The following is a 13,809-nucleotide window of genomic DNA, read 5'->3' as shown; positions in this document are numbered from 1 at the left end:
TCTTCCCAGTGTCTGAGCAAACTTTCTGCAACAACATAGCTTTATTTACAAACCCAAACCTTCCATCTGCTTTGGGGTATGACTTTCTCAATGTCTAGCTTGTGTTACAGACTAATTTTACTTGTTAGCAATGATTTGTACGTATTTCACTGTGCTAAAGTTTACCTTTTTAGTATCTTAATGCTTTTTAAAGCAAATACACTTGGGGGTGGATTGATTTTTTTTTTTAATCAGCAAGCTGGAAACCTTAATTTAAATAATCACTGGTTCTTAATTTTGTTTTGCATATGTACCTTTTTAGTTATTCTCCTAAAGAAAGGTTGATTCTCATGGGATAATAATAATTAAAACATGTTGATTTGCAAACAAATATAGTCTTTTACACTAAATTAGGAACTTCAGGCTAACCAGGTGGGTACACTATATCTGTACATGTTAATTTAAGCAATTATATAGCTTAACATGTTTTTAGGAAGATTCTGTACTCTTATATTTTTTGTGTTAGAAAATGGTGAACGATATATTTCTTATTAACTAGATTCATTTTTTACTTGTGATTTGTGTTTAAGCTGAATTTGGATGGAAATTTGCATTCAATTAAAAAGGCACAAAACCAGCATTTAACATTTTTGTTTTTATTAGTTAAATAAAAACTACCTTACATGTGATGGATATAGAAAAAAAAAGTTTATACACACTGATTATACTGTACCACAACTGTATCACTATAAGCTAACAGTACAGTTACATGTATTGCACTACTTTAGGCTCAGCAGACTGCACCTGCAGATACAGTTTTATGTAGTGCAAATGCACATGATGTAGAGCCCAAGGGTATCAATTAGATAGCTAGGGAAGTTAAAGAAATATCAGCAGTTACTAGCAGGTAAATAAATACAGAAGTGCTAGCGGGAGGGAGGTGTAATAACTGTAGGCCGCAGGATGAAAGTCTGAAAGAGTAGTAATTGAGTGTACCTTGATACTGCTTAATGATTTTTATCCTCCACATCTAGCTGTATAATATCCTCCTTTTCCAATATTCTAATTACTGTTCCCAGGTTAATTCAGTCTTTTATGAATTTGTTTATGTGCGGTACATATGTAGTGCTTTGGTTTGTTCTGAAATCAGAACTTGCTGTTTTCCCCTTATTTCTTAGGGTTTTGTGTGGGTGTTTTTTTGAGAGTATAACATGCATTAAGGGAAACTGGTCACGTGCTACTATTTCTAATTAAATAACTTAAGTTCCAAATTCATGAAAGCTTCACTGGCACACCAACATCCTTGTTTCTGCATGACTGTGTTGAGCAGATAATACATCTGTATACTTCTCATGAGCAAGAGGGCATGAAATAAATGGAACTGTAGGGGTTACTGGCTAGGGGTTTCTCCATCAGTGTTCTTCAGGAAAGTTGTGAAATATATGCAGAGGCAGTCTATTGTTTATCTCTCAGGTCTTCATTGCCAACTGGAGTTGAAAGACTCCAAAGGGAGCTACATCTGGGGCCAGATCCAAAGCCCACTGAAATCAATGGGAGGCTTTCTGTTGATTTCAGTGGGCTTTGGATTAGGTTCTTGCAGAGAAGAATTATCCAGACAAGATGTATGTCTCTTGGAGGGTGCGCGCAATGAAGGTAGTAAAATGGAGTGAGGCTTCATTTGTTTGTCTTTTTTTCCTCTCCTGCAAAATTTGCACGTTATTCTCAACAGAAATTGCATAATAGAGAGGATTGGGGGAAACATTTAGCCAGGTTCTGTGATGTAAGATTTGTTCATTATGCTTTTAAACAAGGTGGGTTTGGTATTTTTCTAGTTTGGCAGGAGGCTCTGTTGTACCAGGAATACATCATGAAAAGGGGTAGAAATTAGATTGTTTCTTACATTCTTTTTACAACTGTGATTTACATAGTTACACTGCCCTCTCAAGATTCTCAAAGTATACTTGTTCTTTCCAAATTTTTCTTCGCATGAATTCCATTCCACAGCTTGATAATTCCTTAGACATTCAGAGACTGAATACAGCAGTGGCTCTCAACCTTTCCAGACCCCTTTCAGGAGTCTGATTTGTCTTGCAAACCCCAAGTTTCACCTCACTTAAAAATTACTTGCTTACAAAATCAGACATAAAAATACAAGTATCACAGCACATTGTCACTGAAAAATTGCTTACGTTCTCATTTTTATCATATAATTATAAAATAAATTAATTGGAATGTAAATATTATACTTACATTTCAGTGTATAGAGCAGTATAAACAAGTCCTTGTCTGTATGAAATATTAGTTTGCACTGACTTCATTAGTGCTTTTTATGTATCTTGTTGTAAAACTAGGCAAATATCTAGTGACCTCTGGAAGACCTCTGAGTACCCCCAGGAGTACATGTACCCCTGGTTGAGAACCACTGACTTAGAGAATCTATGAGTATTGTGCAGTATGATCTTGTACCACTAGGTGGAGACAAAAGACTAATATTGGCTAGCAACTTCTCAGCACGCCGGAGTCCATGGAAAAGTTTTGTGTGAGAGAATTTTGAAGATTTATTTGTATTAACAAGAGTGCTACGACAGACTTGGCTAGTTGTAGGATTTGTTTTTATATTGTAGATAGTTATGGAAGACAGTTTGAAAAGAGAGGATTAGATTTTTAACATGGCTAATAGTTGTGGTAGTGTAGTAGTAACCATGTGACTTTTTATCTCCGAATATGCTTGACACATGCGTATAGCACATGAAAACTATTCAGTTTCCTCTCAGTTGTTCAGCTTGCACTCTTGGCTCTTATAACCTCACTCTTTCAGTAGTTCCTCAGGCATCATAGTTCTCCAGCCATACACAAGACCTGAATCTCCAATGCAAAAAATCAAGCCAGCAACTTCTCCCAGCATGTTGTGAGGTGAGGAGAGACCCTGTCAGTCCTTTATATATCATAAAGAAGCAAAAAGGGCCTGAAGACATACTACTGAACACAGTCCCATTGATTTGAATAGGAATGCATGCAGTATTAAGGGTTTAAAGGGTTGGCCCATGGTGTAATTACTGTTTCTTTCATCGTTTCCTCTCCCTGTGAAGCAGAGAAGTGAAGTGATTTGCCAAAGGCTACATGGTGAGGGCTTGATCCTATGAGGGGCTGAGTACCCTCCTCTCTTACTGGAGATAGTGGGAGTTGAGGGTGCTCAGGATCTTGAAGGATAGAACCCTGGGTCATTGACCAATCTTAGAACTTGGGACCTCCTGACTGAGTCCCATATGGTCATTCTTTCCAGACCTCACTAGTTACAATGCTGTTTGAGCCATGTTTCTGTTTCATGCAGGGTAAAATATCCTTTTCCTAAAGGAATAGGGTTGGATTTTCAAAATTGCCTAAGTCAGTCCGTTTTAACCTGTGATCTGTGGATCCTTGGGGGTTCACAGACTATGTGTAAGATTTCCAAAGGGGTCTGCACCTCTATTTGAAAAATTGTAGGGGTCTGCAAATAAAAAAAGGTTAAAAACCACTGGCCTAAGTGACATAGGAGCATAAGTCCCACTCCTAAATAACTTATGTGCTTTTGAAGTGCTTTTGAAAATCTCACTCAGAGTTGTCCTAACTGCCTCAAAACTACCTTTTTGCATGCTGTCCAAACCTGTTGGAAGGTTCTCTAACAGCTAATGTATGATGGTTGTTTTGTTATCAGTCATCGGCTGTTTTGTATAACCCAACCATTTTAACTGATAGCCACTATTCTTGATGCCAGATACTTGCCCTGCCAATCTAACCTTCTCAGCCAATAGCTGTCCTCTTGAGCCTGTTTATGAAATGAAAACTTCAAAAATATTTTTGTACGGGAACTGCACTTCCTTGTCTGGGTCATCTTTCCCGTCCAGATAAAAATGTTCTCGGAATGTTTATGGTGGGTTTTTGTGCATTCCACTAACTACTGTTGTGAGGATCAGATTTCTTCCCCCCGTCGCCATCTGTCATGCTGCTCCTTCCCAACCACTCTCCAATATAATAGAAGTCTGCCCTTGTAGATTCTTCAGACCTCATAGATGCTCTCCTCTGTGTGTGTGTGTGTGTGTGTGTGTGTAATTTCTTGTCAGTTCTTTCAAAATTCTTCTGACCAACACTACTACTTTTGAGGCATGGTTCCTGTGTGTGTGTGTGGTCCAAACATGGGTATGCATGTGCACCATGCACACCCACATATGGAATCTCGCACCACACATAAACATTTACTTAGCCAAAATGATTTTCTGTCTTGCTGTAGAATAAATATCTTCTGGCCCTTAGTCACGCTGAAATAAAAGGGAATATGGGCGAATTCAACTGCTTCCTTTGTCCTAGTCCCATGTAAGAAAAGAGCTATTGATATTACCCTTCCTTTTTCCTTCTAGTAGGAAAGCTGGCTGCTACCACACAAAGCATGGTGGTAGTGTGTGCAGTCATGTGGCAGAGGAAAGAAAAAATGTTGCAAGGGATAGGTTTATCTTAAAATATGAGGTGGGGAATTGTTGACACTAATATTGTGTATGTGGTGGGGATTTAACTGGAGCTGGTTGAAGGTTTTTGAGGAGCTTCCTGGAGGCGGGGTGGGGTAGAGTATGGTGCATAAAAAAGGGACAAACTTTTCATGAAAAGTTTTGACCCTCTCTGTATTCGCTATTCATATTGCAATAGTGCTTTGAGGTCAGCCTGGCTGGTTCTTCACTGTGCATATAATAAATGATAGCCTCTGTCCCAAAGAGCTTACAGTCTCTAAAAGGTGAGACAATTTACATTTGGGGAAAGGCATGGACAGTGAAAGGTGTAAGTATTCTAATCCATGTAAGACTGTATGGGGTGTTTAAATCTTACTATATAGAAATATGTAGTCTTTTTATAATGCAAGTAAGCTAACTTAAAATTCCCCATGTCTAATATGCTTGAGAGTTACAAATCCTGGTAGGTACTCTCCTGTTCAGAAAGCTGCAGAGCTATCTCATCATGGCACCTATAAAGAAAAAGCCAAAACCAAAATAAATTGGGAAAACTTCCCTCAAGACAGTTACAATACAAAATAGAAAAGACTTCTCCAACTCTGTGGTGTGCTGAAAGCTTTTGCTGAACAAAAAGGGGAAAAATTAAGGGCCTGATTCTGATCTCACATATTACTGTATAAAACAGGAGTAATTCCATTAGTCAACCTATTTAAACTGCATTAAACGCAGTATAAGTGAGATGGAATGAAGCCTCTCGCTTTGTCTAATATTGCCCATTACTGGATACAAAATGATGGAAGAAAAAGTGTATTGCTACAGCCTTAAATTGTGTTCCTTAAACCTACACTCATTTTTTAACTATTTCCCCTATCTGACTGAAGATGGTCATTTGTGTATTAGTCTTGATCGCTGTCTGAATAATTTCAGTGGTGCAGGAACGTCTCCTAAATTTGCTCTAACTTGGCATCATAACTGCAACCTAGAAGTAATCTAAGTGAAACTTTTTGCTACAATTCATTAAACTATTCTGTTTGCCTGTCAACTCTGGTTGCTTGTCAACTGTTAGCGAGGGGGGATGGTTTTGGATAATTTGTTTGATAATTGGAATAACCATATCTAAATTTTCTAGGCAGTGGTTTTTGTTTTGTTTTTGGCTTGTTAAATAAAAGTAGACAACTGCTTTGAAACAAAAGCAATATAAAACCTACATTTCTATATGTCAATTCAAACCGGGTGTTAAAAATACTGTAAAATGGAATGTGTCTGACCACTCTTAGGGCAAGTCTTGATTTGAGGAGTGGGAGTTTGTGGGTTTGACAAAATGTAGAAATTACACACTGAAGTGTTTTGTTCTTTCCTGTAATTTGTTTGCCACATTGGCTATAGTGATTCCTCTGTCGTATATGAAGACAGGAGAAGAGATCGGATACTAAGATGACAGTCTGGGAAACTAGTCTATAGCGATATATATATTTTTTGTGTGTCACTGTGTGCCTTATTGGTCTCACCATTAAACTTCCTCCGTAATGGTGGTATGTTCCATAAATTACCAAGAGCTATTTTCTATTTGTGAATCTTAAATTACACACACAAGCTGTTTTGGTACTCTCATTGAATTTGATGTCAAAACAAAATTATATGGTTGGGAAAGGACAGCTGAACCAAATAACCACTGCAGTCCTCTGGATAATAATAGGTTACTAAACGAGTACTACAGTAGTCTCTTCAGTATATTGCTTTATACAGTTGTGCTAAGTTAAAGTGCCCAACTCTTACCTTTTATAAATTTCTTCTTTTCCATTTCTTGATACCTATAGTATTCATAAACCTGTTCAGAAATAAGTATGAAATATTGCAATGTGATGTGTGCAGTCTTGGGCCATGTAATCAAGAGTGTGTTTGTAAATGAAATATCATATCAGTTTTAATGATCACTGTTTTACCCAACTCTCTTTGGCATTCCAGCAAACTGAAAGTGAGCACCTTAAGGGTAAAAGATGACGTTTAAGAAAATACTTTGTAAGACAGAACGCTTTCTTTATTTCATCCATGGAACTTACAGTATAATGCAAAAAGTCAAGGTACAATAAAATAAAAGTGGGATGGCATCTCTCCCTATCTCCCTTCCAAACTTCTCTGAACACTTTCAGATTTGTTTCAAATACACCATAGTGGAGAGGATCCCTATAATAGTAGGAAGCAAAGAAACTGTTTCATACCTTTTCATTCCCAAAGTCAAAACAGACAGGTTGAGCTTACTTTCTAGTTATTATCTGGGTCTGCCACATAGAAGAAACAGTTTTGAAAGAAACTGCTCAGCTATACTAGATTAAATATAAGATTTGCTTGGTTCAGTCTGTTCTCATTATGTATGTCTGTTTCGAGCTGACTTTTTTGTGTCTGTGTCCAAAAATAAGCTTATATTAAGTTAGGGCTATTTTTTAACAAATTAGAAGTCGTCTTGGAAGAAGAAACACAATAGTAAAATTCTCATTGGTGTCTTAAGTAAAGTCTATTCTCAAAAAACAAAACTCTGTAATGCTTTAGCAAAACATATGAATATTGTATGTGAAAGATCATTTGAAAGTGCTGTGTTAATTAATTCTGTGTTTTTATCATCAAAGTCATTAAAAGAGCTTGATCCGCTTCAGATGAGAGGACTTTGAGAATACCCAATAAAGGGTGACATTTAAGTCTTTAGAATGAGAACCAGATATATAGCAGTGGTAGTATTTCATGTCTTTCCAGTCAGGTACAAATCATGCAAGTAGTCTGGAAGGAAAAAAAGAAGATACCTTAATTTTTTTTAAATCTCGGACTACTCCAAAAGTTTCTCAAAACAGGTGAAAAAAATTGCTTTTGCTTAGGCAGAGTTTGTTACTTTAGGCTTTTCTGCCTTTGTCTCTTTTCCATGCAAATTTAAGATTTAAAGGTCTTCTAAGGTTATGATGGGTAGGTTTTGGGGCATGTAAGGAGAAGATCATTCTAGAAACTGTGAAGCTGGTGCTGATGGTTGAATTATCCAATTCTTAAAAATTTGAAAGATTAGAATCTTTGAAAGATTAGAATACAGCTTAGTGTCTGTTTAATTAAGACTAATGGTCTATTATTATGAGCTCCACAGTAAATAGTGACAATGTTGAGGTTTAGTTCTTCTCAGGAACATGTTTTTAGGGACTTTTGCTCAGACCATATGTCAGTAAGATTTGATTATACTGTTACATATAAGTTCCTTTTTTTTTTTTTTGTCTTCTATGATAAATGTGACATATCCATTGGAAATTATAAAAGGGTTAAAAAGCTATTGTTGCTACTGAATGTAGACTTGAAGATCTGTTAGTTCGTGCTTCTAGTGACTGGAGGTCTGCAAAATATAATCTCTTTTCCTGCCACTAAGTTAGGCAGCATTGCCTTATGTTTAAGTGACAGAGGTAAGTAGCTTTTCTCTCTTAGATGGAAGGTTTTCTGTTCCAGTCCTCATCTAGATAGCTGATAACCATATCTACTTACCTGTGTGGTCCTGGGCTCCCTGTGCCGCACTGCAGAGTCGGCAGAATCCAGACGAGGAGCAAATAAGGGAGTCTGCAACTGTATAGATCACCTGCCATTATGATGGGGGGGGGAAGGGGAAGGAATGCAGTAGTGATTCCTTGTGCAGGTCTGCAAATCTGGAGAAAGGATCCATTCCCTTCTTCCGACCCTTCTTGGAGATCTCCAGTACAGGCTCAGAGTGTGTGTGTGTGTGATGTTATTGATTTATATATATTTATTTATATTATATGTTATTTAATTATATATAAATAACATCACACACTCTCTCTCTCTCTCTCCCCCCCTCTACTGGAGATTTCCAAAAAGGATCAGAAGAAGGGGATGGATCCTTTCTCCAGAGTTTCAGACCTGCACCGGAATCACTACTGCATCCTCAGCCACACCACTCCTCCCCCCTCCCATAGTGTGCGTGTGTATATGTATACATATATATAATGCCAGCTCAGGTTTTATTGTTCATTTTTTTTCTCACTTGGACCATCTGGATTTTTTTATTTCATACAAGTCTAAGTCCGATGTAGCTATGTTTGTTCCTTGAAGAAGAAACACCTTTTCAAGTGCCCTCCCATGTTCCCCTTCCCTACACACACACACACACACACACACACACACACACACACACACACACACACACACACACACACACACACACACACACACACACACCGTGCCCATATTTGTTTTACAGGGTTAGTTTATTGCAGCAGGGGTAAAATCTTACTAAGCTGACCCCAAAGATTAGAGATCTCAAATTTACCTTTAGCAAGAATGTGCCAATAAAGATTTCTTGTATTAATCTATTGAGGAGAAAACTGAATAAAACCTTGCATTTACTCTCTATGTAGCTCATAACAAAAGGGAATTTCCTTAAGCAAGGGCTGTAATGCTGAGAGACCTCAGCAGACCAGCCAAGGCTAACTTCATTTTTTTTTTTTTTTGGTTTAGTATTCTTAGCATATCAACAGATGACATCTAAAGCAATGTTTAGTGTCTTCCAATTAAGAGTATTTTTGAAGTATAAGATGCACTCAGATACTCTGCTGAATGCTAACATAAGAGTCCAGACGTAAGATTGATTTGAGAAATAAAGGGAGTGTTTTCTAGTGTGGAATAACTAAACATTCTACTTGTAAAGAACCAATAGAACTCTTTGTTATAGACCATTTTCTTAGATGTTCCCTTAAAATAGAACATATGCATGTTGTGAAGGAAATTGTTGATTGTTTGAGACAGTAGAGATCCTGAATTAGTTCCCCAGTTGACTTTTCTCTAACAGGGATGTGCTGAGTGGGAATCCTGGAAACCTTTTGGTAAATCTCTGGCACAACCAAATTTAAATGAAGACTTTCTTGTTTCTGATGGAGTCTTGGGGGCTGCTGAACTATCCCTGTCAGATGACTTATTTCTGGGAGTCATAAAAATACTTCTGAAGAACCCTTTAAAAATAAATAAAAGGAAAAAACCCTAGAACTTTAGAATGAGCAGATTGCACCAAATGTATGGTGTGTTTGTATCTGTCTCTTGAAGGAGGAAATGCCTCTGCTGAATCTTCATCCCACGTCCCTTCAATGGGTACAAGCCTGGGTTGGACTGTCAATATATGCTCAATATATCTTTCAGGAATAAAATATAAACATTTCCAGCAAATGTCACTGAATAAATTTGTTTATCTAGCAACATTACAGCTTTTCCTAGTTAACGTGATGAGAGAGCATGTTTTTGTTTAGCTGGGAAAACAAATGAACTGCAAGTACGTGCTTAAATGGGGAATTGTTATTGGAGCACTTGGTTAAAATATTGGCAGAGCATCTACTGCTTCAAAATTGGTTGTATTGCCTGCAGTTCTAGAATTGGTACCAAAATCCACAAGTGGGATGGCTACCATGGAACAAATGACAAACATTTTTGATATGGAACTCTTTCTTAAGACTTTCAGTTACTACCTAAAATAATAGCCTACACTATGGACTTACCTTCTTTTCCTGAGATGTTCAGAAGGGATTGAACATTAAATGGAAATTATCCCTAATTTTTTTCCAAACCAGGTACAGAGAAGTGGCTACATGCCTTCCACTTACCACCCTCTTTACATGGCGACCTCATATCTCACTTTCTCAATTGCCTGTTGAAGAGTATGATTCTTAAACCATGGCTTTTCAGTTTTTCAAGTTAGTCTCATAAAAGGGTGTATACCCCAAGAACTGCCTGGGTGGTTGTTGTGGAGTATGTTACTTGGAATGGAAGAATACGATTTTTAGTTTGTCCTTCTGTGGAGGTGGTGGTGTCTTGGCAATAGTCTTACGAGGGGAAATAATAGCAGGTCATTTAGATTTTACTTTCTTTTGATAAGCAAATAATTGCTAATATCTTTGGAGGGGAGAAAACCACTGTTGGTTGCTTAGATACCAAAAAAAGTATTCTTTGGGAAGCACCTGCATTTCAGTAGCATGACACAAAGGAACTGAAGGTAAGGCAGAAATCCCTCTGCTGAATCTCTGTTGTTTCAACATTGTTTTATGGATGAGTAGATTAAATTGTTAAACGTAGATTGACTCATACAACATAGTCTGGTTAAGATTTTAATTAAGAAAAACCTGACTTATAATGCTTTTTACTAATGTATGGAAGCAATCATAAAGAAAATGATTATGGAGTAGATGCTGTTCATATAAATATCATTAATGTCTGCTGTAATTGGAAGCACTGATGCAGTGAATGCTCCTGCTAATGAGAAGGGAGTCAGACAATCCTCTAGTACTTACAAATTGTGATTGGATAGGTGTCTTTACATGAAAGGGTAAGTGAGATGGAAAAACAAGTTATTCAGACTTCATCTTGCATTTAACGTTGGAAGCACTGTGTATTAAGAAGAGCTCAAACATATCTCGGTAGTGCAGAGCAGCCTAGAATTAATTTATACATGTGTTTGTGCCTATGCACCTATAATTTTTCTTTACTTCATTGTAACTAGGACTTGATATATATTTTTTTTGTTTTTGTCCTCCTCTCAGGGAAACTGTATCAATCTGACTGAAGCCTTGACCCTCTATGAAGAACAGCTCGGCAGGCTTTATTGCCCTGTGGAGTTCTCAAAGGAAACTGTATGTGTACCCTCATACATGGAATTGTATCCTTGACAAATATAAAAGGTTGAGCCTGTATGATTAATAAATCAAACAACCCCAGTTTGTCGGGTTGGAGTGAACTAAATAGTTCTTTTCTTTAAATGAACAAGACAACACTTTTAAATGCCCTAACCTAATCACATTTTGTAATTACTAAACAGGAAGTGAACTACTGTAGTAGTGGTTGGGGGGAGGGAGGGAACAGCTTAAAAGTGCCATGAAACCACAGCTCCCATTTGATGTCCTTATGAGAGGGGCCCGGTACCTTTCAAAATTGGGCCACTTGTTCCTTAACTCTCCTATAAAGTTGTCAGCTGTGGGGTATACCTCCACAGGATAAACTCATAAACCTGGGGGAATGAAAAATCAAGGAGTCAGGGACTCAGCCAGGATTTTCAAGGCCCAGGACAAGCTGCTCCTCCCTCCCCTCAAGTCTCATCCCTTCAACTTGTCTTTGTCTCTGTCCCTTCACCTTGATGATTATTTCCCCTCCTTGGTCTAAATAGCCACTTCCAGTGGAGAAACAGAGGAAGGAGGGTCAGGAAATGTTTCCTCTGAGCTTCTTGTATGGTTTTTTTCCCCCTCTCTCCCATCAAGGGAAGAGGTTTGAGGCATGAAAAGGCTGCCCAAGTTTTCAGCTTGCCAACTATGCATCAATATTCAGATAGCATCTTAAAGCATCTTTAAGACAAATAGAAAAGGCATAAATGCCATCTTTTTTGGCTTTACCCTTATGATTAACAGCTTTAATGTATTCAGTAGACAATATTTTTCACTGTCTATTATATAGGCCATGCCTTGCTTAATTTAACTCTGTAAATGGTTTGGGTGCATTTTGTATTAAAGACTTTTAAGTGTTTGTTGTGTTGTTTGTGCAGTAGTATTGCAAAATGCATCTACATGAACTATGGCAAGAAGTGCTACTGCATTCCTCTGGAGAGTATATTTAAATGTTTCCAGTGAGGTAATTGGCATGAAATGCCACTAAAGCTAATTCTGTTAATTCTGGCTACTAAATAGGCATAATCAGGCTTCAAAGTGAACAGCTCTTATAAAGGTCAAGTTTTCATTCATTCTGTCTGTCAACATGACAAGATAACACCATATATTCAGAAATGCTAATAAGGGCGGCATGAGTCATGCTGCCTTCAGACTAGCCTCCAGCATGTTTGCAGGATATTACTTTTGTTTGTTTAACTTAGACTTCTGGTATGCATTAATGTTAATAGCATACATTTTATTCTAAAAAAAGGAAAAATAGATATTAAAACTAATAAGTATTCCAGATAAGTTGACATAAGAATGGGAAGGAAATTCCATCTGTACTCTGTTTAAGTCACTGTCATCTGTTAGTGCTGCAGAGCAATGCACACTACTCTCATCCTAAAATTTGCCCTAGTCTTCACCTTACCTCCCTCCTTCCCATGCCACAAGGGGGCAAGTAGATTTACACAGAAGTGGATCTAATCTTCCTCATACCCCATGAATATCAGAAAACAGGGAGCTCAAGCAGATCACTTCTCCTTGCCATTCAGAAGGTACGCTGCCTCTTCATATCTTCAGCACAGTAGAAGTGTGTTGGTTTTGCTGTATCTGGATCCTTCTGCACTCATGGAGAAGGGACTAGAATCTGCTCCCAGCAGAACAAAATGTTGTGCTAACTGCTTCCAGGCCAATGTACAACAAGAAGAGGGAAACATTATGGGGAATACCCAAGATCAAAACCAAGGAAGTGTGATGGCAGTCAAAATAAGAAAGGGACAGAAATGACAGAAACTATAAGTAGAAGTCATGGCAGTTGTGGAACAAATCTTCTCATATAAATACAGGAAAAATCCATGTCACTAAATTAAAAACATGAGTGTGAGGCAAAAAAGTACTTCACAAAAATGGCATCTAGCCCTAAGTGTCAAAGGGGTCCTACTTCCTGGGATCAAGAAGGAATGGTGGGGATATTACCCATCCTATCTTTCTGAGCTGTAATAAACAGGGCTTATTTGGAGATTTATTTCACTTTAGTTCTAAAAGTGCTTCTTTGACAATATACTACACAGTTTGCTTTGTTCCTTGACTTTTTTTTCTTCAGATGGGTTTTCTATGCTATTTGGAAGACAAGAACTGAAGTGTGAAGATCAAGATATTCTAATTGTGTGCTGCATGGAGCATATAGGCTTGCCGCGTGCTGCATATTGGCATCTTGAGCCTTTAAATTATATGCTGTAGATGATCCTGAAAATTAGTCATGCTATTGATTGTGAATTCTTTAAATGTTTTTTATTATTATTTTAATTTAAAAGCAAATGGAAAATGTATATTTTGATGAGGTAGGGTGTTATTTTTGAAAGTCAACATAAAGATGAATTAGCAGCAAAACTATAGCTGCTGAATGCACTGAACCTTTAGAATGTGATCCTTTTTATTTTTTTGTAGATCTTCACAAACTGATTAAAAAAAGACATCTTTAGCATTTCATTCCTGAGGGTGGTCCATGTATTTTTTTTCTCCAGATATTAACTCCCTTATAGATTATGGTGCTTTTAAAGGATGGCGGGTTTCTCTTAAGTGAATACCACAATGCTTCCATTACAGAAAATGTGAAGGGCATAACATTTTTAAAGAATACCCGATGCCCTTAGTTATAAAGGGAAGGAGCTAATTTGAGGTTTCATTTGTTT

At 37.5% G+C, this 13,809-nt stretch overlaps 1 protein-coding gene across 1 annotated transcript in view; it reads left to right on the top strand.

Moving 5' to 3' along the window:
• The window catches only part of SMS (spermine synthase), a 68,483-nt gene extending 54,877 nt beyond the window's left edge, over nt 1-13,606 (top strand). Inside the window, exons 10-11 of the mRNA XM_054006141.1 lie at nt 11,021-11,136; nt 13,221-13,606. Coding sequence (XP_053862116.1) covers nt 11,021-11,136; nt 13,221-13,263 — 159 coding nt within the window. The 3' untranslated portion in view covers nt 13,264-13,606. The remainder of the gene's footprint in view (nt 1-11,020; nt 11,137-13,220) is intronic.
• The last annotated feature ends 203 nt before the right edge of the window (nt 13,607-13,809 follow it).

Source organism: Malaclemys terrapin, chromosome 1 (genome assembly GCF_027887155.1).
Source record: "Malaclemys terrapin pileata isolate rMalTer1 chromosome 1, rMalTer1.hap1, whole genome shotgun sequence".
Taxonomy (NCBI): Eukaryota; Metazoa; Chordata; order Testudines; family Emydidae; genus Malaclemys; species Malaclemys terrapin.
The sequence above is the reverse complement of the archived record's forward strand: the minus strand, read 5'-3'. Positions and strand labels throughout refer to the sequence as shown.